The sequence below is a fragment of the Aquarana catesbeiana genome, linkage group LG08, assembly GCF_042186555.1.
Source record: "Aquarana catesbeiana isolate 2022-GZ linkage group LG08, ASM4218655v1, whole genome shotgun sequence".
Taxonomy (NCBI): domain Eukaryota; kingdom Metazoa; phylum Chordata; class Amphibia; order Anura; family Ranidae; genus Aquarana; species Aquarana catesbeiana.
The window spans coordinates 294,392,537-294,419,835 of NC_133331.1; the positions used below are offsets into that span (position 1 = coordinate 294,392,537).

The window sequence follows — 27,299 nt, forward strand, 5'->3', positions numbered from 1 at the left end:
TGTCCCCCAAGCTATCAATTTTACCTTGACAGCATCTCCTACTATCACAATATATATATATATAATTAGTATATAGGCTAGAAGTCTTCACAATCCTATAGAAGAGGTTGGGGGTCCTGAGTGGTCATAGAAAGGTCCAGCACCCCAATAGTAGAGGAAGAGGTGGTCTGGTGACATGGAGAAGACTCAGGTCAGTCTCTGGATCTCCATCATTGGAAACATGGTGAGACAAGAAATACAGCGGGATGGTGGAGGAGATGTTGGTGTCATTGTGGAAATGGACAGAACACGGGATGATGACACTGAAAGAACAATACAGCTTAATTCTACGATGTGTCAAGGAGAGAACGGTACAGGAGAGACTTTTCTCTCTAATTAATGTCAGTAGAAGACCCGGAGAAAGCCTGTTCTGTGTTCTGATAGAGCAGATGGAACATTTCTCCTTGTGTGTTCTTATCATTATTACTCTATACCTAGTGACTATATGACTGGCATGGTTCAAAACTCTACTTTACCTGACCACTGCACTCTATACACAGGGCTGTATATGATATACTCCTGACCACTGCACTCTGTACACAGGACTGTATATGACATGTTCCTGACCTCTGCACTCTATACACAGGGCTGTATATGATATACTCCTGACCACTGCACTCTATACACAGGGCTGTATATGACATGTTCCTGACCACCGCACTCTATACACAGGGCTGTATATGATATACTCCTGATCACTGCACTCTATACACAGGGCTGTATATGATATACTCCTGACCTCTGCACTCTATACACAGGGCTGTATATGATATACTCCTGACCACTGCACTCTATACACAGGGCTGTATATGACATGTTCCTGACCACCGCACTCTATACACAGGACTGTATATGACATGTTCCTGACCTCTGCACTCTATACACAGGGCTGTATATGATATACTCCTGACCATTGCACTCTATACACAGGGCTGTATATGACATGTTCCTGACCTCTGCACTCTATACACAGGGCTGTATATGATATACTCCTGACCTCTGCACTCTATACACAGGGCTGTATATGATATACTCCTGACCACTGCACTCTATACACAGGACTGTATATGATATACTCCTGACCTCTGCACTCTACACAGGGCTGTATATTATATACTCCTGACCTCTGCACTCTGTACACATGGCTGTATATGATATATTCCTGACCTCTGCACTCTATACACAGGACTGTATATGATATACTCCTGACCTCTGCACTCTGTACACAGGGCTGTATATGATATACGCCTGACCTCTGCACTCTATACACAGGGCTGTATATTATATACTCCTGACCTCTGCACTCTATACACAGGGCTGTATATGATATACTCCTGACCTCTGCACTCTATACACAGGACTGTATATGATATACTCCTGACCTCTGCACTCTGTACACAGGGCTGTATATGATATACTCCTGACCTCTGCACTCTGTACACAGGGCTGTATATGATATACTCCTGACCACTGCACTCTATACACAGGACTGTATATGATATACTCCTGACCTCTGCACTCTATACACAGGGCTGTATATGATATACTCCTGACCACTGCACTCTATACACAGGGCTGTATATGATATACTCCTGACCTCTGCACTCTATACACAGGGCTGTATATGATATACTCCTGACCTCTGCACTCTATACACAGGGCTGTATATGATATACTCCTGACCACTGCACTCTATACACAGGGCTGTATATGATATACTCCTGACCTCTGCACTCTATACACAGGGCTGTATATGATATACTCCTGACCTCTGCACTCTGTACACAGGGCTGTATATGATATACTCCTGACCACTGCACTCTATACACAGGGCTGTATATGATATACTCCTGACCTCTACACTCTAGGCCCATAATTCAGGGTTGCTGCTAAACTGATGACCTGTGAAGGCTTTTAAAGCGTCAATGAGCAATTGTTGGATATTGAAGTTTGTTGTCATTCCACCCGACACACAATTTTTGTTTCTTGTTTATTACATTTTTTATTATAATTTTACTTTTAAAAAGATTTCAGTCATAGAATCAGGAAATAGTAAAAAGGTAGAAATGTGATTGGTCAGGTAAATGACTTGCCTGGAATGTGGAGGCGGAGTCATACAATACAATACACAACGTGTTACATTATTATAACAAAGTGTTGTAGAAAAGATCACACCATAGAAAATGGGGGAAAAGCAGAAAATAAACCCGGATATGAAGGGGGAAATTTGTGTACGAGGAACACCTTAACAATCACCACCATTTTATTCTCCGGGGCCTCTGCTTTCAGAAAATATATATATTTGGGGGTTTTATCTAATCTTCAGGCCCAAAATCTGCCAAAAAACAACATTAGAGCTCCCCCTAGCTGCAGCCTGGTAATAACATTGCTAGGAGGTCTATTCCTTCTGTGTGAATGGGGGAAAGATGAACGTTATTAGGATATTTGCTGTGCTGGTCGAATGGTTTCCATTCATTTAAAATGGAAATGATTGCATTTGGCCACCAGATTGAGAAAATTTCTATGGTACTTAGCGCCATCTAATGGCCAAATGTAGTATTTTCTGTTTTACGTCAATGGTCGGTATTAAAACCACAGGGCCAGATTTTTGCCACTAGATGGAGCCGATGATGCAATATTTGTCATGATTGGACGAATGCGTGTCACATTCACACTGTGACCTTCGCATTGTGTAATCTTTTATGTACAGTAAGATTGCCTTTCAAACTGAAACATTTCCCGCACTCAGAACAGGAATACGGCCTCTCTCCAGTGTGAGATTTCTGATGTGTGGAAAGATGGGACTTCTGTGAAAAACATTTCCCGCATTCAGGACAGGAATGCGGCTTCTCACCTGTGTGAATTTTTTTATGCTCACTAAGACCAGTTTTGAAACTGAAACGCTTCCCGCACTCAGTACAGGAATACGGCTTCTCTCCGGTGTGAGTTACTTTATGATCATTAAGTTTGTATTTAGACCTAAAACACTTCCCGCACTCAGTACAGGAAAACCTCTTCTTATCTGTTGGAAGGATGGCACCGTCCCGCACAGTCTGAGGTTCCTCAGGATAAGAGGAATAAGATGGTCCGGGACCGTCCCGCACAGTCTGAGGTTCCTCAGGATAAGAGGAATACGATGGTCCGGCACCGTCCCTCACACTCTGAGGTTCCTCAGGATAAGAGGAATACGATGGCCCGCCACCATCCCGTACAGTCTGAGGTTCCTCAGGATAAGAGGAATACGATGGTCCGGCACCGTCCCGTACAGTCTGAGGTTCCTCGGGATAAGAGGAATACGATGGTCCGGCACCGTCCCTCACAGTCTGAGGTTCCTCAGGATAAGAGGAATACGATGGTCCGGCACCGTCCCTCACAGTCTGAGGTTCCTCAGGATAAGAGGAATACGATGGTCCGGCACCGTCCCGTACAGTCTGAGGTTCCTCGGGATAAGTGGAATACGATGGTCCGGCACCGTCCCGTACAGTCTGAGGTTCCTCGGGATAAGAGGAATACGATGGTCCGGCACCGTCCCTCACAGTCTGAGGTTCCTCAGGATATGAGGAATACGATGATCCGGCACCGTCCCGCACAGTCTGAGGTTCCTCAGGATAAGAGGAATACGATGGTCCGGCACCGTCCCGCACAGTCTGAGGTTCCTCGGGATAAGTGGAATACGATGGTCCGGCACTGTCCCGTACAGTCTGAGGTTCCTCGGGATAAGTGGAATACGATGGTCCGGCACCGTCCCTCACAGTCTGAGGTTCCTCGGGATAAGTGGAATACGATGGTCCGGCACCGTCCCGTACAGTCTGAGGTTCCTCAGGATAAGAGGAATACGATGGTCCGGCACCGTCCCTCACAGTCTGAGGTTCCTCAGGATAAGAGGAATACGATGGTCCGGCACCGTCCCTCACAGTCTGAGGTTCCTCAGGATAAGAGGAATACGATGGTCTGGCACCGTCCCTCACAGTCTGAGGTTCCTCAGGATAAGAGGAATACGATGGTCCTGCACCGTCCCTCACAGTCTGAGGTTCCTCAGGATAAGAGGAATACGATGGTCCGGCACCGTCCCGCACAGTCTGAGGTTCCTCGGGATAAGAGGAGTACGATGGTCCGGCACCGTCCCGCACAGTCTGAGGTTCCTCAGGATAAGAGGAATACGATGGTCCGGCACCGTCCCGCACAGTCTGAGGTTCCTCGGGATAAGAGGAGTACGATGGTCCGGCACCGTCCCGCACAGTCTGAGGTTCCTCAGGATAAGAGGAATACGATGGTCCGGCACCGTCCCGCACAGTCTGAGGGTCCTCAGGATAAGAGGAATACGATGGTCCGGCACCGTCCCGCACAGTCTGAGGTTCCTCAGGATAAGAGGAATACGATGGTCCATCTACACTGTGTGGTGCCGGATGGACATTTGATGTAGCCGGGTTTTCTTCTGAGTGAGAATTTTGATGTTTTACGAGCTCTGATTTTTGTACAAAACATTTCCCGCACACAGCACAGGAATACAGCTTCTCCCCCGTGTGAGATCTCTGATGTGTGCAAAGACTGGACCTCTGTGAAAAACATTTCCCGCACTCACGACAGGAATACGGTTTGTCTCCCGTGTGAAATCTTTGATGTTTGGTAAGTTCAGGCTTGTTTGAAAAACATTTCCCGCACTCAGAACAGAAATATGGTTTTTCTCCAGTGTGATATCTCTGATGACTTGAAAGATGTGATTTGTTTAAAAATCTTTTCCCGCACTCAGTACAAGAATATGGCTCCTCACCTGTGTGATATCTTTTATGTACAGTAAGATTGCCTTTAAAACGGAAACATTTCCCGCACTCAGGACAGGAATACGGCTTCTCTCCTGTGTGATTTATATTATGAAGATTAAGTTTGGATTTACAAGGGAAACACTTCCCGCACTCAGGACAGGAATACAGGTTCTCACCAGTGTGATATCTTTTATGTACAGTAAGATTGCCTTTCAAACGGAAACATTTTCCGCACTCAGGGCAGGCATACGGCTTCTCTCCAGTGTGACATCTCTGATGTGTGGTAAGATGGGCCTTCTGTGAAAAACATTTCCCGCACTCAGGACAGGAATGCGGCTTCTCACCTGTGTGAGATTTTTTATGCTCATTAAGGCCGGATTTAAAACTGAAACGCTTCCCACACTCAGTACAGGAATGTGGCTTCTCTCTGGTGTGAGTTACTTTATGAAGATCAAGTCTGGATTTATAATGGAAACTCTTCCCGCACTCAGGACAGGAATACAGCTTTTCCAATTCTGGCATTTCACGTGTGTGAGATCTTTTATGTGCATTAAGACGGCATTTAAAACGGAAACACTTCCCACACTCAGGACAGGGAAACCTCTTGTCTGTTGGAAGGATGGCACCGTCCCTCACAGTCTGAGGTTCCTCAGGATAAGAGGAATACGATGGTCCGGCACCGTCCCGCACAGTCTGAGGTTCCTCAGGATAAGAGGAATACGATGGTCCGGCACCGTCCCTCACAGTCTGAGGTTCCTCAGGATAAGAGGAATACGATGGTCCGGCACCGTCCCGTACAGTCTGAGGTTCCTCGGGATAAGAGGAATACGATGGTCCGGCACCGTCCCGCACAGTCTGAGGTTCCTCGGGATAAGAGGAATACGATGGTCCGGCACCGTCCCTCACAGTCTGAGGTTCCTCAGGATAAGAGGAATACGATGGTCCGGCACCGTCCCTCACAGTCTGAGGTTCCTCAGGATAAGAGGAATACGATGGTCTGGCACCGTCCCTCACAGTCTGAGGTTCCTCAGGATAAGAGGAATACGATGGTCCATCTACACTGTGTGGTGCCGGATGGACATTTGAGGTAGTCGGGTTTTCTCCTGGACTATACTGTGTGATGTCCTCATCTTCTACTTTACAGTCTGGAGACAAAGTGAGACAATCCTCTGAGGTTTTCCTCATCTCCCGTCCATCTACTAAAATAGAGATAAAAAGATTATTACTAGACATGAGCAGATTGGTTCCCCTAAACCAGGACTCCGCCCACATCAGGCAGCTTTGTCTCTGAGGATCTTACAATTCCCCCCTCAAGGTAACTAGTAAATGGGTCCTCTGATCTCCTACCAGTTCATTTCTTTATTCATGGACCTTAGTCAGAGAGTGAGGAAACAACGAGAACTGTCTTTTATAGGAGTGACAGTGATGAGGGGATTATAGGACGAGTGTCCCCACCCCCTCTATCACTCATTGTCATTACAGATGGGCCGAAAAACCCCCGGTTCGGTTCGCACTACTACTCTATTATAGTCTTTAGGACCCGAACTTAAAAATCAAAAGTCCCCATTTTGAAGACTTATATGCAAGTTATTGACCATAAAAAGGGTATGGGGGTCCAGGAACTGCCCTGGGGGACATGTATCAATACAAAATCTTTTTTTTTTTTTTTTTAATTGTTTTCCAGAAGCAATAATTTTAATGATGCTTAAAGTTAAACAATAAAAATTAAAAATGCCTTTAAATATCGTGCCTGGGGGGGTCCCCTTAGTCTGCCTGTAAAGTGGCACATCTGTACCGTGTATAGAACCTGCTGCAGCAAAACTGACATTTATAAAAGGAATAAAAATGAATCAAATGACATTTAAATTCCCAGCAATAGAGAAAAAACAAACAAACTGCCCTTTAGGTCTGGTATAGATATTAAGAGAAACCCCACACCAAAAAAGAAAAGGGCATGGGGTCCCCCCAAAACCTATACCAGACCCTTTTCCGAACATGCAGTCTGGCAGATCAGGAAAGGGGAGAGGGATGAGGAAGTGTGCCCCCTCCCCCTGGACCACACCAGGCAACATGCCCTCAACATGGGGAGGGTGCTTTGGGGCAGGGCTCTGCCCCCCCCACCCAAAAGCACCCTGTCCCCATGTTGATGGGGACAGGGGCCCCTTTCCTACGACCCTGGGCCGTGGTTGTGGGGATCTGCGGGCAGGGAGCTTATTGGAATCTGGAAGCCCCTCTTTTAACAAGAGGGCCCCTAGATTCCAGGCCCCCTTCCTAGGTGAAGGAGTATGGGGTATATTGTACCCCTACCCATTCAACAAGAAAAAGGGTAAAAATAAATAAAAACAGGAGGCAGTTTTTGACAATTTCTTTGTTAAAAATAAAAAAACAAACAATGTCCCCCGATGTAGATCCATCCTCAATCACACTGCCTGCTGCCGGGACTGAAAAAAAAAAAACACTCTTCCGTCAACTAAGGCAAACCGCCCCATGCCTGGCTTGCTGTTTGACAGCTCTTATACAGGAAAGGGAGGAGCAACCTGGTGACGTCATCTGGTAGCACCGCCCCCTTGTGACGTAAACAACCCAGCATGCACCAGTCGGTGGCGTCACAAGGGAGTGGTTTGCCTTAGTTGACAGAAGAGTGTTTGTTTTTTTCAAGCCCGGTGGGCGTCGTGATTGATGGCTCCACATTGGGGAACATTTTTTTTTATTTTTCATAAAATAATTGTCAGAAACTGCCTCCTGTTTTTATTTATTTTGACACTTTTTTGGTGAATGAGTAGTTGTAATATGTACCCCATACTCCTTCACATAGGAGGTGAGGCTGGCATCTGGGGGTCCCCTTGTTAAAGGGGGTTCCAGATTCCGATAAGCCCCCTGCCCGCAGACCCCCACAACCACCAGACAGAGTTGTCGGGAAGAGGCCCTTGTCAGTATCAACATGGTGACAAGGTGCTTTGGGGTGGAGGAGCAGAGTCCCCCCACCCCAAAGCACTCACTATGTTCAGGGCATGTGGCTTGGTATGGTTCAGGAGGTGGGGGGGCGCTCACCTGTCCCCCCTTTTTCTGGCCTGCCGGGCTGCATGCTCGGATAAGGGTCTGGTATGTTTTTGGAGGGGGGCCTACGCCGTGTTCTTATAAATTTTTGGTGTGGGGCCCCCTTAAAATCTATACCAGACCAGAAGGGCCTGGAGAAGGAAGAGGACAGGGATCACCGCCTGAGAGGGAGAGGACAGGGATCACCACTGGAGAGGAATTCAGTAATCAGTGGTGGCTGAAATGTTTACTGAAGACAAGTTGCAGAGGTCCCACACTGCTGTCTCCCATCTCCTGAGACTGCACTCAGTGACTTGGGTCTGAGACTATACAGACATATCCCTCCACCCGGCACAGACAGCAAATAACAGAACAAGTAACCCTGGGGGGATTGTTCTGTCAGAGGTCTTGCTAAACCCGGGATTGGGGTAGAATACCCAAGGTACATACCCCAGGTGCCTAGGTCAAGCAAACCCTATGGTGAAAATGAACATTTTGCTGCCAGCTGAACCCCAGAATCTCCATAAATCCAGTCTAGATACATAAATTGTGTCTGCAGGACAGAGAAGGAAGATTATCCGAGAGAAATACAGGAATACAGGACGGGGAACACAGCTCAGGAAAGTGACCAGGGGATTACAGGCTGATATCACCCAGTCCCCACCCTACTCTGGACCAATCAGTGAGCAGTATGGGTGGAGGAATGTATTTAGTGTTAATGACCCACCTGTGCTGATCTCTGTAGGAGTGTCCTCCTCTATAAATGTCCCCGTTATTCCATCCTCCTCCATAGACTGCTGATCATCCCTCACATACCTCTCTTCTTCTTCTGCTTTAACCTCAAATTCTATATCGATTGGATCTCCACTCTAATTCAAGAAAATATAAGCTTTATTATTGTGACATCACATAAGAAATCCACACATCATCTCTACGAGTCCATGTTCTAGATATTCCATCCCACCAACCTTGTAACAGTGAGGGATGGTGTGACCTTCCTGTGTGGAATCCCGGGAATACAGAGGACGGGGACATCTCTCTGGTGGGTTTCTGTAGCTGGATGACTCCACCATGGTGTCCTGGTACAGATCTTTGTGTTCTTCCTCCACCACCCCATCCTCATCATCTTCCTCCTTTATCTCTTCTTTAACCTCAACTTTAGGATCTCTCAGGTTTCCACTCTGAATATATAATAAAAATGACAACAATGGTAACAATGCAGATAATGTACAGATCCTAATGATACTATCAGTGATTGTTCCTCATCTACCTGATGATGGTGGGGGATGGTGTGACCTTCCTGTGTGGAATCCCGGGAATACAGAGGACGGGGACATCTCTCTGGTGGGTTCCCATTACTGGATCCATCTGTAGGAAACACACACACTGACTGAATACATTGTTTCTATGTGTTTATCAGATGATGGGGGATCTAGGTGGAGCCTTCGTACTGCTCTCTCCTTTACAATAAAGTCTCCTCTTACCCGGTGATGTGAGGGGCGGCTGATTGTCCATCATGACGTCCTTGTAGAGATCCTTGTGTCCTTCTAAATACTCCCACTCCTCCATGGAGAAATAGACAGTGACATCCTGACACCTTATAGGAACCTGACACACACAATGATACAGTCACCATCCAGACACATCCCTTGTCTGTTACTGGATAATGTCCCAGAATTCCCAGAATCCTCCTCACCTCTCCTGTCAGCAGCTCCATCATCTTCTTGGTGACTTCTAGAATCTTCTCCATGTTGTGTCTCTCAGGTTTTAGGGAGTCACATGGAGGCACTGTGATGGTCATATGATCACCTGACTTCACAAGAGGAAATCTCTGTATTGGAGAACCAATAGGAATATCATGTTAGAATCCCAGAATCCTCCTCACCTCTCCGGTCAGGTCTGTGTTTTATTAATAGAGATAAGAGTGATGTCATGTGACCTCCCAGAATCCTCCTCACCTCTCCGGTCAGGTCTGTGTTTTATTAATAGAGATAAGAGTGATGTCATGTGACCTCCCAGAATCCTCCTCACCTCTCCGGTCAGGTCTGTGTTTTATTAATAGAGATAAGAGTGATGTCATGTGACCTCCCAGAATCCTCCTCACCTCTCCGGTCAGGTCTGTGTTTTATTAATAGAGATAAGAGTGATGTCATGTGACCTCCCAGAATCCTCCTCACCTCTCCGGTCAGGTCTGTGTTTTATTAATAGAGATAAGAGTGATGTCATGTGACCTCCCAGAATCCTCCTCACCTCTCCGGTCAGCAGGTAGATGATCTCCAGGGTGAGGTTTAGTATCTTCTCAGTCATGTGACTCCGGTCCTCCTCCATCCTCATTGATCATGTGATCTATACAGGTTTCCTGTAGACCATTAATTGATAAGAGAGATTGATGAGGACTGTACTGGTTGTACAATATTAGGATTGGGGGGGGGGGATAATATGAGGGTTTCCATCATGTAAGAACGGACCCCAGTAGGATTACACACAAAGGAACATTCAGTTTAGCATTTGTAATGGCTTTGAGGTCCGGACGCCTCTAATCCTTTTTGTCTATAGAAACCCCTACTTCCCAATAAAAGTGGTATAATCCATTAGTATAGACTGATGAGGTGAGAAGGTGATTGGTGGGAAAGGTGACACATCTCCAAAATGAAGAGAATGTTCCGGCCCCGTATGTGGGGGAATGTTCTGCCCCTGAAGAGGGTAATCTAGGACTATATATATGTGTATCATCATCTGCTGGAGATAAAAGACATCACAGTGACTATGGAGGAAGAGGACGGACATGACGGGGGGTTACTGGGTGTAAATAGAAAATAAGATCTTATTACCTCCTCTGCTGCCACTTCCAGCAACGTCTCCTCTCTACTTCCTCCCAACTCACCTCTAACCCAGAACTTCCTGTCTGTACCTGACATCACTTCCTGTCTAAGCCTGACATCGCTTCCTGTCTTCCATAGAGACTTCCTGTCTCTATGGTAGAAGTGAGAAGCTCACCATCTTGTGGAGCTCAGAGGAACTGCAGCCCCGAGAAATGTCTCGTAGTGTGAACACGGCCTTGTGCTGTGTGTATGTACTGTATATCCTTATAGATGGGTTCATCTCCACTCCCACCAAGGGGGAGAGAAATATATTAATGCCTAGTCCAGCCTTTCTCAGCCAGGGTTCCTCCAAATGTTTCTAGGGGTTTCCTGAGCAATGAACAATTTCTGTCTCTCGGTAACCACTGACATCAATGATCTGTAAGGGGATCCTTCTCCCACTGATGATGATGTAAGAACGCCCTTCTCCCACTGAACTCTGATATAAGGGGGGGGTCCTCCTTCCATTGGTCACCAATGTAAGGGACCACTACTCTGATATAAGAGGTCCTTCTCCCATTGTTCACCAATGTAAGGGACCTCTACACTGACCACTGATATAAGGGGATCCTTCTCCCATTGGTAACCAATATAAGGGACCACTACACTGACCACTGATACAAAGGGGGTCCTCCCATTGATCACCAGTGTAAGGGACCACTACACTGATATAAGAGGGTCCTTCTCCCATTGATCACCAATGTAAGAGATCAGTACACTGACCATTGATATAAGAGGGTCCTTCTCCCATTGGTCACCAATGTAAGGGACCACTACACTAGAGTTGCCATCTTTCTTCAAGCCAAACCGGAACTCTGATGTAAGGGGGTTTCTGCTTACCGAAGCCCCCACCTACATCAGAATTCCCAGCATTACCCATTAAATCAGGGTTCCCAAAGCTCCCCCTTACATCAGAGTCCACAGAGCACCCCTTACATCTGAGTCCCTCTTACCTTAGTGTACTCACTTGTTCAGGGGCAGGACAGAGAAGGGAGGGAGGGGGCCTATGCATTGGGTGGTTGGTTAATGGGGAGCATAGGTGTGTGCAACTCCGGCAATAAGAGGAATCTGTGCTGCACTGGGTGAATATGGTGGGCCCAGGCACGCCTAGGTCAGATGGGGGGGGGGGGGGGTTGCAGTCCCGTCTGAATAATGTGTCCGGGTTTCAGACAGTCTGAAATCTGGACACATTATTCAAAAACTGGACTGTCCGGGTGAATCCCGGACAGGTGACAACCCTACACTACACTGACCACTGATATAAGGGGGTCTTTCTCCCATTGGTAACCAATGTAAGGGACCAATAAACAGACCACTAAAACTAGAGCTCTGGGTTTGGACTGGACCCATGTTTGAACAGAATTTGGCTTGTTTAGGTGGTTGGCGAATTGCCGAATGGAATCTTCCTGCTCAGGTTGGTTGATAGGAGGTTGGTTGCCACAAGTGTCCTAACACCCAGTGATGTAAATCCACCAGGCTTATTCAGCTGTCAACTGGGGATTTGCTGGTTGGCCGGTAAATGTAAATGTTAATAAAAGTACGAAAAAAACTGTATGGACCCCCCACCACCAAGAAATTCATACTAGACCCTTATTAGAGCATGCAGCCTGACTGCCCAGGAAAGGGTGGGGGGTGGGGAGTGAGCATGCCTCCTCCTGAACCATACCAAACCACATACCCTCAACATGGGGAGATTATCTTGCCAAGTCCATTCCCTCCTGGTTGGAAAGTTGACCAAGTTTAATGTATGAGCTCGTATCGGGGAACATGAGGGATCTGTACAACATAAGACATCAGAAAATATACATCTAGAAAAAAACGGTTTGAAAACTCAGGAGGACAGCGTCTATAAAGTAGGTCACTAAGATGGGGAGTGTAACAATATCCAAACAGAAATAATTGTTGTAAAAACACTACACCCACTCAGGGACATCGGGTCTTGTGCCGGTAGCTCAGATTACATAATTAGTGGCATGGGGCTACCAAGGCAAGTTCCCCTTAATCATGCAACAGCTTATAAAAAAGACCAGGGGACGGGGGAGAGGGGGGGAAGATGGGAAAGGGACCCCAAAGGGGCCTGGACAAGGATTCTTCAGAAGAAAGGAACACCCAAAATTACAAAAAGTTTATATAGAATTCTTTATTAGAAAAAACAAAAATTCCACCCACAATAAAAATATGTTAAATACCACAATACCTCCACCATGAAGTTAAAATAATGATAACATTATCATATACCAGGTGATCACCACAAGCAGCACCCTTCAGTCATACAAGCATTCACCCACCCATTGCCCTGAACGGAGGCGACCCGTTTGGACATAGATGCTGCAAGATCTGACGCCCACTAACTAAAGAGCCTTAAACCAACTCTGCTGGTGTGAAGATCAATATGTTCATGCGAGCTAATCAATGACCATTCAATTGGTACCCCACACTTCCTTCATATAGCCCTTTTTCTACTCGCCCTAGTTTCACCACTGTATATTTTCTAGCACTCAGACATCCACTTGGGTCTGTGCCTTCCTGACACAGTACCCTCTTGGACGGGCTCCGTGATTCGGTGTCTCTTTTTTGGGGGTGGATCAGTGTGGGCAGAGTGGGGCCAGCCACACACACCCAGGCTCCGTTTTTTTGGATCCGTGGGTGGTTTTGACAATCCGCCACTGTGATTTGGGCAATGGGTGCTCCAACACTGTCATGTTTGGAAAGAGCTTGTCCCACGAGTCGCCCTTGACGAAGGGACGCTCAGTTTCAATCCCGAAACGCGTAGGCCTTCGTGGAAGACATTACAAGCATCTTTATCCAATGCACATCAGTACAGCTGTGTTTCAGCTTTTTATTGTGTTCACTGTGTTATGTTTATTAACTATGCTAATGTTTTGTATATATACATACATTTTTCTATGGAATAAAATTGTTTTTACATTACGCTGTTGCCGTTAAAGTCCCACAACCTTATTTGGGGGTATTTTTTTCAGCATTCACCCACTAGTTGCCAACTGACAATATCCTAAAAGGGTAACAAGTAACTTTGTAGTATACCAGATAAAATGTTGTCAGTAATTAACAGCAGTCTGGGGGGGGGGGTACACCAAGTTGGTGCCTGCCCTAATACAGTAACTGAAAGGGGAACAGATGAAAAAAGCACACGGAGGGTTGCTGGAGCAGTCTTAATTAATAAAAAGTTCTCCTAACACTCGCACTGTTGTAAAGAATCTACTGCAGTAACACCATGTAATAGATCGGCTTCAGTGATAGAGAGCGCTATGGATGAATGGATAGATGTGTTTCTCTGACCCGGGTCTATATACATAGGTTATGGTGAGGATTCATCTCATTAGCTAGCTGAAACACTCACTAGTGGATAAACAGATAATTGTCCACAAACATGTATCCCTTCGAAAGTAACAGCTGTGTCAACATGAACGAACTTACTGATCCATGTAGAGGTATTCGGTAGCTTCACCGTGTTCAAACTGCTGACATTTCTCAGCACACAGCGCTAGAGACACACACACCGGCCGTACAACGCTGAAGTTGAAGCCTGTGTGAAAGGGCTCAGGGCGGAAGCTTGATCCACGTCAGCGGTGCGCTGATCTCCTGGTGTGTGAAGATAGCTCCATTCAGTTCCTCCGTCAGGATCTCTGAGTCAGGGGCAAGTTCATTCACAGCAGTTGGAAATTAGCTCATCTGTAGAGGATACTTGCTGTTTGAACTGCAGTCATTAATAGAAGTCAGTGCACACATTCGTGTTCATGTTAAGTGAATCTTTAAATCCATTGTTCCCAGGGCAAGAGGAGTGGGAGATGGGAGGGTGATAGGTCCGTGGTGAGCACAGGGGCATCTAGCTGACGTGTTTCATTCGGCAAGCGAATTTCATCAGAGCTAGATATGTGTTGGATTCCAGTCTCCTAAATAGTCAGTCAATTAATCTAATTGGCTGATGAACACAGATAAACGCCTATAAGAGCCCACCTGGCATTCTGGCAAGAGTCGGTGCTAGGTCATTTGCTGGTGAAATAAAAGGTTTTCCTGGAGTCCGTCTCCGGAGTCCATTACTGGTTTCCCAGAACTCAAAGACAAATTTGCTGCAACATTTCTCTGGTGCATTGGCCCGGGAAACCAGGTGTGCCAGGTAGCATTCCACCAGACCCACGGGGACTGGCCTGCTAAAAACAGCCTCTTGGGTTGCCGTGCTGTCTCTGATGCCCCCAGACCAATTGTCTGGGAGACCACGCTACATCTCAATTGTCTGCTCTAGGACCACCCTGTCGGTGTCTGGAATCGGACTTGGGAACCAGACAATTGGAGCTCCAATGTCAGGAACAGGTGAGATCTCTGCTTTTTGATTTGGGATATCTGTCAGATGGGGCCTCTCAACGACATTTGAGGGAAGGAGAACCTGATCATCTCCCGAGGAAAACCCATTGGAAGGTTGCGCATCTCGGGCAGAACTCAGTCAGTAACAATTGGGTGGTAGAGGTTGGTGTGAATTGTGTCTGTATGAGACGTTGCTTAGCAACGAAGTGAGTGTGGACCCCGTGTAAGCGCATTTCTCAGCCAGGAGACCGCGTCAGTCGCTGATAGGAAAAAGTGTTGTTTAGTAACCCTATTTGTGTCTAGAATTCAGACCCCTCACCGGATTCTCAAAACCTTACCCAACCCTCTGTGTCTGTCTTGGTGTCTGTAGGCTACATAATGGGTGGAAACCAGTCATTAGTTTTGTCCCCCTTACAGTGTTTGACCGCAAATTTTAGGAAGGGTTCCTGCAAAGGTTGCAAGCTGAAACTCAGTCCTAAAAGATTAGAAGTATTATGTGAAAAAGACTGGCCTTGCTATGGGCCAAAGGGAACATTTGACCTAGAGATTATAGACCGGCTGCAAGAACATGTCGGGTCTGACTCACAGAAGCATTAACGTCGGTGCTGGGTCATTTCGCTGGTGAAATAAAAGGTTTGTTTTTCTGGAGTCCGTGTCCGGAGTCCATTCCTGGTTTCCCAGAACTCAAAGAGCCGTTTGCTGCAACATTTATCTGGTGCATTGGCCGGGAAACCGGGTGTGACCGCTGTGACAGCGGGCAACACTACGAGCAATTGTTGTCATTCCACCGACACACACAACTTTTTTCTGTTCAATACATTTCTTTATTATAATTTTACTTTTAAACAGATTACAGTCATAGAATCAGGAAATAGTAAAAGGTAGAAATGCGATTGGTCAGGAAAACGACTTGCCTGGAATGTGGAGCCGGAGTCGTACAATACAATACACAACGTGTTACATTATTATAACAAAGTATTGTAGAAAAGATCACACCATAGAAAATGGGGGGAAAGGAGAAAATAAACCCGGATATTAAAGGGAAATTTGTTTACGAGGAACACCTTAACAATCACCACCATTTTTTTCTCCTGGGCCTCTGCTTTCAGATAATATACGTTTGGGGGTTTTATCTAATTTTCAGGTCTAAAATAATGCAAAAACATCTGAAAGTGAAAAGGTTAATGTGACCTAGACGGGATCACTCTGCTGTGCTCACACATTAGAGCTCCCCCTAGCTGCAGCCTGGTAATAACATTGCTAGGAGGTCTATTCATTTATCTGCTACATACTTCCCATCTTTATATAAACGTCTCCTGACATTTAGGGGTCTATTCATAAAATATGTGCATAGAAATGCATCCGGGGGAAGTCCATGTACATTCCTTCTGTGTGAATGGGGAAAAGATGAACGTTATTAGGATATTTGCTGTGCTGGTCGAATGGTTTCCATTCATTTACAATGGAAATTATTGCATTTGGCCACTAGATGGAGATAATTTCTATGCTACTTAGCGCCATCTAGTGGCCTAATGTGGTATTTTCTGTTTTATGTCAATGGTCGGTATTAAATCCACAGTGACAGACTTTTGCCACTAGATGGAGCCGAAGATCCAATATTTGTCATGATTAGACCAATGCGTGTCACATTCGTTCAACAATTTGTGTTAAAATAGATCCCTAAATTTCTGTGAAATCTTCCACCACAACATGTACTCAGCCAATGAGAGGTAATGACTCCATTTTTTATTTTTCTCCTGCTATGAATGGCCAACACGGTACAACACTTCATCCATGTCTTTGGTGATCTCTGATCTCCTTATCAACTGTTTCTTACATGATGAAGATCAGTCATGGAGTATATCTGAGGTGTATATCAGGGTGTGCTTCTTCCCCCCATGTCCAGCAACATTCATATACAAGACATTTCCCCCACTCACTAATACACCTCGAGGGTTGTGTGGGACCCCCTGATGTACAGGAAGACAGGACTTCAGTGAGGAACAATTCCCTCACTCAGGACAGGAATGCGGCTTCTCCCCCCGTGTGAGATCTCTGATGTCTGTAAAACCTGGACTTATCTGAAAAACATTTCCCGCACTCAGGACAGCAATGTGGCTTCTCCCCTGTGTGAGATCTCTTATGTGTGGAAAGATGGGACTTCTGTGAAAAACATTTCCCGCACTCAGGACAGGAATACGGCTTCTCCCCCGTGTGAGATCTCTGATGTTTGCAAAGACTGGACTTATCAACAAAACATTTTCCACACTCAGGACAGGAAAATGGCTTCTCCCCCGTGTGCAATCTCTGATGTTTGCAAAGAGTGGACCTATCGGCAAAACATTTTCCACACTCAGGACAGGAATACGGCTTCTCCCCCGTGTGCAATCTCTGATGTTTGTTAAAATTGGTCTTAGCTGAAAAACATTTCCCGCACTCAGGACAGGAATACGGCTTCACCCCTGTGTGAGATCTCTGATGTATAGAAAGACTGGACTTATCTGCAAAACATTTTTCGCACTCAGGACAGGAATACGGCTTCTCCCCCGTGTGAGATCTCTTATGTCTGTAAAGATTGGACTTCTGTGAAAAACATTTCCCACACTCAGAACAGCAATACGGCTTTTCCCCCGTGTGCAATCTCCGATGTTTGTAAAAACTGGACTTATCTGCAAAACATTTCCCGCACTCAGGACAGAAATACGGCTTCTCACCCCTGTGCAATATCTGATGTTTGTAAAGATTGGACTTAAATGAAAAACATTTACCGCACACCGGACAGGAAAGTGGCTTCTTCCTCATGTGCAACCTCTGATGTCTGGGGAGATTGGACTTACTTGAAAAACATTTCCCGCACTCAGGACAGGAATACGGCTTCTCCCCAGTGTGAGATCTCTGATGTGCATGTAGAATGGACTTACTTGAAAAACATTTCCCACAATCAGGGCAGGAATGCAGCTTCTCCCCCGTGTGAGTCCTCTGATGTCTGTAAAGATGAGAACTCTCTGAAAAACATTTCCCACACTCAGAACAGGAAAAAGGCTTCTCCCCCGTGTGCGTTCTCTGATGTTTAGAAAGGGTGGACTTCACTGAAAAACATTTCCCACATTCAGGACAGGAATATGGCTTCTCCCCCGTGTGAGACCTCTGATGTCTGTAAAGATGGGAACTCTCTGAAAAACATTTCCCACACTCAGAACAGGAAAAATGCTTCTCTTCCGTGTGAGATCTCTGATGTTTGACAAGTTGGGATTTTACTGAAAAACATTTCCCACATTCAGAACAGGAAAACGGCATCTCCCCTGTATGCGATCTCTGATGTAGGGAAAGATAGGACTGAGATATAAAACATTTCCCACACTCAGAACAGGAATATGGCTTCTCCCCGGTGTGAGACCTCTGATGTGTGACAAGATGTGTTTTTCCTGCAAAACATTTCCCGCATTCAGAACAGGAATACGGTTTCTTCCCTGTGTGAACTCTTCTATGCTTATTAAGACGGGATTTAAGACGGAAACACTTCCCGCACTCAGTACAGGAAAGCCTCTTATCACTTGGAAGGATAACACTGTCACTCACAGTCTGAGGTTCCTCAGGATAAGAGGAATACGATGGTCCGGCACCATCCCTCACAGTCTGAGGTTCCTCAGGATAAGAGGAATACGATGGTCCATCTACACTGTGTGGTGCCGGATGGACATATGAGGTAGTCGGGTTTTCTCCTGGACTATACTGTGTGATGTCCTCATCTTCTACTTTACAGTCTGGGGACAAAGTGAGACAATCCTCTGAGGTTTTCCTCATCTCCCGTCCATCTACTAAAATAGAAATACAAAGATTATTATTAGACATGAGCAGATTGGTTCCCCTAAACCAGGACTCCGCCCACATCAGGCAGCTTTGTCTCCGAGGATCTTACAATTCCCCCCTCAAGATAACTAGTAAATGGGTCCTCTGATCTCCTACCAGTTCATTTCTTTATTCATGGACCTTAGTCAGAGAGTGAGGAAACAACGAGAACTGTCTTTTATAGGAGTGACAGCGATGAGGAGATTATGTGATGACTGTCAGGACTATGTAATGTACAAGAGTATATAATGCAGGGGTCAGGAGTATGTAATGTACAACATTGCCAGGAACCATGAAACAGATGGAGACAGAAAATGCAGTACAAATCACACCTTTTAATAATATGGTAAAAATGGTACAACTGGTAAACGTAGTCAAAACATAGCCAGGGCTCGGTAGCCAAATCGGGTAGTCAGAACAAGCCAGGAAATCAGGGAGCCAGGGATCAGCGAAGTCAGAGGCAGCAGACAGGATCAGGAACCAGGAACACAGCAGAGTCTCTAGATATGATGACCAGGGCGAAGACACAGAAGATCTGATCCAAGCAGTTTAAATAGCTAGCAGAGCTAGCTGACGAGGAGGAAATGAAGACCAGGTGAGTCACTGTTGAATGCAGAGTGCTGGCAATTAACCGACAGCTGAGCACAAAGCTCTGAGAAGGAAGGGCTTAGCCCAGCCCTGACAGTACCCCCTCCTCAACGACAACCCCTCTCGGGGGACCAGCAGGTTTGAGGGGAAACCGTCTATGGAAGTACTACGGAGGAGGCCATCAGGATGTACGTCCAAAGATGAGACCCAAGAGTGTTCCTCTGGACCATACCCTTTCCAATGAACCAGGTACTGTATGCGCCCACGGAACCTACAGGAATCAACGATAGATTGTATCTCATGCTCCTCATGGTTCTCAACCTGAACTGGCTGAGGACGTGGTACTGAGGTGGTGAAGTGGTTGCATACCAAAGGTTTTAATAAGGAGACATGAAATAGATTAGAAATATGCTTATTAGAAGGAAGGTCTAAAGTGTAAGCCACTGGGATGATCCTACGGAGAATACGGAATGGCCCAATAAACCGTGGTGCCAGTTTTAATGAGAGAACACGGAGTTGGAGGTTGTGAGATGACAGCCAGATCCTGTCCCAAAGTTGGTAGGAAGGCACAGGTAGGTGTCCGCAGTCAGTATGGAGTCTGTACCTATCATTGGCACATTGCAAGGACTCTTGGACCTGTACCCAATCGTAATGAAGACCATGGAGATGCTCCTCCAGTGCATGAATGCTCCAAGAAACAAATGAGTCAGGCAACATGGATGGTTGGAAACCATATGTCGCCATGAATGGAGACAAATGGGAAGCAGTATTGACAGCACTATTGTAAGCAAACTCTGCCCAGGGTAAGAGGTCTGACCAGTTGTTATGGTGGTCAGAAATGTAGCAACGTAAAAACTGCTCCAAGGACTGGTTGTCTCATTCTGCAGCCCCATTGGACTGCGGGTGATACACAGAGGAGAAGGAAATCTGAATTCCCAATTGTGAATGAGTGAATGAATGAGTGAATGAGTGACTTGTATAGCGCTACCTATGCGAACTGAATCGCCTCAGGGCGCTTTTTGCTGCCGGTGTCCATCTGCAGTATAGCGCGGTCCTTTGCCCCATGGGGTCCTGACACGCTTACATACACATACAACATACACATATTTGGCCAATTTTTCGACAGGATCTAATTAACCTACCAGCATGTCTTTGGAGTGTGGGAGGAAACCGGAGTACCCGGAGGAAACCCACGCAGGCACAGGGAGATCATGCAAACTCCAGGCAGATGGTGTCGTGAATGGGATTGTGCACAAAAGGCTCACCAAAACCTGGACACAAAACTGGCTACCCCTGTCCGAGATTATAAACTTGGGTAGCCCATGTAAGCAAAAGAACTCCCGAGCAAAAATGGAAACCAGTTCTTTGGATGTGGGCAAATTCTTAAGTGGAATACAATGTGACATCTTTGAGAACCGGTCAACCACCATAAGGATAACTGTGTTGCCCTGAGAGTTGGGTAACTCCACAATGAAATCCATAGACAGGTGGGTCCAAGGCCTCTCTCCATTGGGTATGGCTTGTAGGAGGCCCACAGGAAGGTGTCGTGGAGTCTTACTCTGAGCACACATGGAACAAGCGGCTATAAAGGCGGTTACATCAACACATAGACTAGGCCACCAGAATTGTTGGCAAATGGCCCAAATGAGTTGATTCTTCCCTGGACGGCCACCAGCCTTGGGAGAATGGTAAGTCTGGAGCATGGCAGTACGGAGACTCTCAGGGACAAAGCAGCGTTCACAAGGTTTCTAAGGAGGAGAATGGATCTGAGTGGCAAGAATTCTGGTCACCCAAAGGTGAAGTGAGACTGGTGCGAACCAAAGCCAGAATGTGATCAGGAGGAATCACAGGAACAAGGAACCGACTCCATCTTGGAAGTGGAGGAAAATTGTCGTGACAAGGCGTCAGCCCTTACATTCTTAGTACCGGGTAAGAATGAGACAATGTAATTGAAACTTGACAAGAAAAGAGCCCATCGCGCCCTTCTGGGAGAGAGGCGTTTAGCCTCAGACAAGAATGTGAGATTCTTATGGTCAGTAAGTATGAGAACTATCAAAGTGTTACCTTTGAGGAGATGTCTCCATTCTTTAAGGGCTAAAATGATCGCTAACAACTCTCTGTCCCCAATCTCATAATTGCATTCCGCAGGAGACAATTTTTTGGAAAAGTAGCCACAGTGATGCATAGCGCTCTCAGAGGTAGGACGTTGAGACAGCAGGGCACAAACTCAAGTCTCAGATGCATCAACCTCAAGGATAAAAGGTACCGTAAAATCAAGATGTACCAACACAGGAGCAGAAACAAAGGCAGCCTTGAGACTCTCAAAGGCCTTAATGGACTCCGGAGACCAACTCTGAGGGTTACCGTCCTTTCTGGTCATATAAGTCAGGGGCTTGACCAGAGACGAGAAGTTATGAATAAACTGCCGATAATAATTGGCAAAGCCAAGAAAGCAGAGGACGTAAACCCATGGGTCGGGCCACTGTAGAACTACTGAAAGTTTCTCTGGGTCCATCTGAAAAACCAGCAGTGGAAATGACATAACCCAGGAATTTTACCTGTTCACGATGGAACTCACACTTCTCCAATTTACAATACAGGTTATTATCTCTCAACCTCTGAAGCACACGACAGACACCTCTGTGGTGGCTCTGTAGGGAATTGGAAAATATGAGGATTTCGTCGAGATAAACCACCACACATAGCTGCAACAAATCTCAGAGGACATCGTTTATAAATTCCTGGAAAAATGCCGGAGCGTTGCAAAAGACCAAACTGCATTACTAGGTATTCATAATGGACAGTTCTGGTATTAAAGGCAGTTTTCCACCCGTCGCCCTCCTTAATCCTCATGAGATTGTATGCCCCTCTCAAATCAAGCTTTGTGAAAACCATTGCTCCCCTGAGGCGGTTAAATAACTCAGTAATCAACGGAATCGGAGAGGCATTCTTAATCGTGACGCGATTGAGATCCCTATAATAATACAAGGTCTATGTTAACCACTCTTCTTTTTCACAAAGAAGCAACAAGCACTAGCAGGAGACAAGGATTTATGGATGAATCCTCGAGAAAGTGCGTCAGCAACATACTCCTCCATGGCCTTATCCTCCAAGACCGACAAAGGGTAAACCCGGCCACAAGGGGGTTTGGCACCAGTTTGAAGGTCAATTACGCAATCATACGACCGGTGCGGAGGCAAACTACCGGCTTCACCTTTGTCAAAAACATTGCTAAAATCGCGGTACTCCTCCGGCAGGGAGGAGACTGAAGAGGTGCACAAGACCTTAGCCAATTTCTGAAAACATGTATTACTGCATTGTGGCGACCAGGAAAGAACCTCAGCACGAAGCCAATAAAAAGAGGGGTTGTGCCTCTGTAACCAAGGATAACCAAGAACCACTGGATAATGAGGAGAGGAAATGACTTGGAATTGGATTATCTCATGGTGAAGAGCCCCTACGGCCATGTAGAGGTCTCCCATCAAGAGCCTCAATGGCAAGTGGAGTGTCACGCAGCTGCAGCGGAATCGAGTGCTGCCATACAAAGGCAGCATCTATGAACAGGCCTGCAGCCCCAGAGTCGATTAGAGCCTGTATCTCGACGGATGACTCAGCCCAAGAAAGAGTAACCGGAACCAGGGGCTTATCCTTCTGGATAACTGGGGACGAAACAACGCCACCTAAGGTCTGTCCCCTACAGGCCCTCAGGTGCAAGCGTTTTCCCGGATGGGTAGGACAAGACTTAAGGAAGTGACCTGCCTGGCCACAATAAAGGCACAATTTCTCCCTTCTCCTAAAGGCCCTCTCATCCACAGAGAGACGTGTGAAGCCCGACTACATGGGCTCTACGTCACTGGCAGACTCGGTACCAGAAGGTATTGGAGGTGAGGGAGACACGGGTGGGACTACAAAGCTTGGAGCCAAACGTACAGGAGGCTTCCGCAAACGTTCCTTAAAGGAAGGTCTCTCTATGAGTCTGGAGTCAATGAGGATGGCAAACATGATCAACTTCTCCAGCTCAGTGGGAATGTCTCAGGCTGCTATCTCATCCTTGATGTTATCCGAGAGACCATGAGAAAAATCACCCATGAGGGCCTCATTGTTCCAAGCAACTTCTGCTGCTAGAGTACGGAATTCAATGGCGTAATCGGCAACAGTTCTCCTACCCTGTTTGATGGACAGGAGGCTTTTGATAGCAGAAGTGGAGCATGAGGGAACGTCAAATAGCCTTTAAAAGGAAGCCACAAACTCTGGGTAACTCAGGACGACGGCTTTTTTCATCTCCCATAGAGGGTTTGCCCAGGCCAAGGCTCTCTCAAAAAGCAAAGATATCACGAACCCTACTTTGCTTCTGTCCGTGGGAAACGCCTGGGGTAGCATCTCAAAGTATATCTCAACCTGGTTGAGAAACCCTCTGCATTGGACTGGATCGCCCCCAAATCGCTGGGGAAGCGGAGCGGAACCAGACATACCTCTTATAGAGGTGTTACTCGAGGCTGGTGCCTGCACAGAGACTGGAGCAGCAGCAGGGACGGCCTGCAACTCAGGTTGTACCGGAAGCAGCCACAGTGGGAGATTCCAGGTGAGCCGTGCGACTCAGGAGCGTTTGTAATGCCATGGCAAACTGATCCATGTGGCGATCCTGCTCATCCATTCTGGAAAAAATATTACCACTAGGTGGATTGGCTGCATCTTCTGAATTCATGGCCTTCGCCTACTGTCAGGAACCATGAAACAGACGGAGACAGAAAATGCAGTAAAAAATCACACCTTTTAATAAAATGGTAAGAATGGTACAACTGGTAAGCGTAGTCAAAACATAGCCAGGGTTTGGTAGCCAAATCGGGTAGTCAGAACAAGCCAGGAAATCAGGAAGCCAGAGATCAGCGTAGTCGGAGGCAGCAAACAAGAACAGGAACAAGAAGGGATGTCAGCCAGGCCACAGGAACACAGCAGAGGGTCTCTAGATATGATGACCAGGGCGAAGGCACAGAAGATCTGATCCAAGCAGTTTAAATAGGTAGCAGAGCTAGCTGACGAGGAGGAAATGAAGACCAGGTGAGTCACTGTGGAATGCAGAGTGCTGGCAATTAACTGACTGAGCTCTGACAAGGAAGGGCTGAGCCCAGCCCTGACAAGCATATAATATATAGTGCAGGGGTCAGGAGTATGTAATGTACAACATAGAGTATATAGTGCAGGAGTCAGAAGTATGTAATGTACAACAGAGTATATAATGCAGGGGTCAGGAGTATGTAATGTACAACATAGAGTATATAGAGCAGGGGTCAGAAGTATGTAATGTACAACAGAGTATATAGTGCGGGTGTCAGGACTATGTAATGTACAACATAGAGCATATAGTGCGGGGGTCGGGAGTATGTAATGTACAACATAGAGTATATAGTGCAGGGGTCAGGAGTATGTAATGTACAACATAGAGTATATAGGGCAGGGGTCAGGAGTATGTAATGTACAATATAGAGTATATAGTGCAGGGGACAGGAGTATGTAATGTACAACATAGAGTATATAGGGCAGGGCTCAGGACTTATAATATTAGTATTCAGTGTTATATTAAATGTTTACTGGAGACAAGTTGCAGAGGTCCCACACCGCTGCCTCCCATCTCCTGAGACTGGACTCAGTGACTTGGGTCTGAGACTATACAGACATATCCCTCGTCGAGCAAGTAACCCCGGGAGAATTCTTCTGTCTGAGATCTTGCTAGACCCGGACATGGGGCAGAAGACCCAAGGTACATACCCCAGGTCCCTGGGTCAAGCAACACCTATGGTGAAAATCAACATTTTACTGGCAGATGAACCCCAGAATCTCCATAAATCCAGTCTAGATACATAAATTGTGTCTACGGCACAGAGAAGGAAGATTATCCGAGAGAAATACAGGAATACAGGACGGGGAACACAGCTCAGGAAAGTGACCAGGGGATTACAGGCTGATATCACCCAGTCCCCGCCCTACTCTGGACCAATCAGTGAGAAGTATGGGTGGAGGAATGTATTTAGTGTTAATGACCCACCTGTGCTGATCTCTGTAGGAGTGTCCTCTATAAATGTCCCTGTTATTCCATCCTTCTCCATAGACTGCTGATCATCCCTCACATACGTCTCTTCTTCTTCTGATTTAACCTCAAATTCTATATCGATTGGATCTCCGCTCTGAACCAAGAGAATAAGAGGGAATATCATCTGTAAGATATAATCTTACATACAAAATCCACAGATCATCTCCACTAGTCCATGTTTTAGATGCTCCGTCCCACCAACCTTGTAACAGTGAGGGATGGTGTGACCTTCCTGTGTGGAATCCCGGGAATACAGAGGATGAGGACATCTCTCTGGTGGGTTCCTGGTATTAAGTGGCTCCATCATATCCTTGTGTCCTTCTGAAAACTCCTTCATCACTCCATACTCCTCATCCTCCTCTTTATACTCTTCTTTGCCAACAATATTATCATCTCTGAGGTTTCTACTCTGAATATATAATAAAACATTCATTCTAACAACCTTGTGTATAAATCATAACTACCAATAATTGTTCCTCATCTACCTGATGATGGTGAGGGATGGTGTGACCTTCCTGTGTGGAATCCTGGGAATACAGAGGACGGGGACATCTCTCTGGTGGGTTTCTATAGCTGGATGACACCACCATGGTGTCCTGGTACAGATCTTTGTGTTCTTCCTCCACCACCCCATCCTCATCATCTTCCTCCTTTATCTCTTCTTTAACCTCAACTTTAGGATCTCTCAGGTTCCCACTCTGAATATATAATAAAAATGACATCAATGGTAACAATGCAGATAATGTACAGATCCTAATGATACTATCAGTGATTGTTCCTCATCTACCTGATGATGGTGTGGGATGGTGTGACCTTCCTGTGTGGAATCCCGGGAATACAGAGGACGGGGACATCTCTCTGGTGGGTTCCCATTACTGGATCCATCTGTAGGAAACACACACACTGACTGAATACATTGTTTCTATGTGTTTATCAGATGATGGGGGATCTAGGTGGACCCTCCGTACTGCTCTCTCCTTTACAATAAAGTCTCCTCTTACCCGGTGATGTGAGGGGCGGCTGATTGTCCATCATGATGTCCTTGTAGAGATCCTTGTGTCCTTCTAAATCCTCCCACTCCTCCATGGAGAAATAGACAGTGACATCCTGACACCTTATAGGAACCTGACACACACAATGATACAGTCACCATCCAGACACATCCCTTGTGTTGAACCTTCACAGACATCAGGAATAGTTATTTCCTCCTCCATAAAGATTATAAATTCAAACATACGTATCATAAATCCACCTCTAAATAAAACCCCCAACCCTTATTTTCATATAATCTGTTAGTATAGACTGAAAAGGTGAAATTGATGGAAGAAAAACACATTTTCAAAATGAGGAGAATGTTCCGGCCCTGTAAGTGGGGGAATGTTCTGACCCTGAAGGGGTTAATCTATGTTTTCACACTATATATGTGTACATACCTCCCAACTTTCTGAGATGGGACTGAGGAACACCTATAAAGTTTGTAGGCATAGGACACACCCCCTTTAATGGAGAAATGTACAAAAAAAATAAAAATCGGTTAAACCCACAAAGTGAATTTTTACCACTAATATTCCTTTATATTGGCTTTTGGAATTTACAAATGCAGCAGAAAAATGTAGAAATTGGATGGAAGGTTTGGCACCGGGAATTTTATATACACGTATATAGATCAGACCAACATGAGGGACACATAAGGAGGAAAGAGGGACTTTGTTGGGAATGAGGGACAATCCCTCCAAACCAGGGACAGTTGGG

At 46.1% G+C, this 27,299-nt stretch overlaps 2 protein-coding genes across 2 annotated transcripts; both read right to left on the reverse strand.

The window, feature by feature from the left end:
* Positions 1-1,776: 1,776 nt before the first annotated feature.
* On the reverse strand, positions 1,777-18,836 carry LOC141104973 (uncharacterized). The gene is made up of 2 exons (XM_073594783.1): positions 17,094-18,836; positions 1,777-5,259 (listed from the first exon to the last, which is right to left on the reverse strand). Exons 1-2 carry the CDS (start codon positions 18,824-18,826, stop codon positions 2,709-2,711), a joined length of 4,284 nt encoding a protein of 1,427 aa, XP_073450884.1. The 5' UTR covers positions 18,827-18,836; the 3' UTR covers positions 1,777-2,708.
* LOC141105462 (uncharacterized) lies at positions 6,472-10,768 on the reverse strand. Its single transcript, XM_073595314.1, has 7 exons — positions 10,670-10,768; positions 10,089-10,197; positions 9,321-9,669; positions 9,109-9,206; positions 8,807-9,019; positions 8,566-8,707; positions 6,472-6,506 (listed from the first exon to the last, which is right to left on the reverse strand). The coding sequence occupies exons 2-7, from the start codon at positions 10,170-10,172 to the stop codon at positions 6,472-6,474; spliced, it is 921 nt and encodes a 306-aa protein (XP_073451415.1). The 5' UTR covers positions 10,173-10,197; positions 10,670-10,768.
* Positions 18,837-27,299: the final 8,463 nt, after the last annotated feature.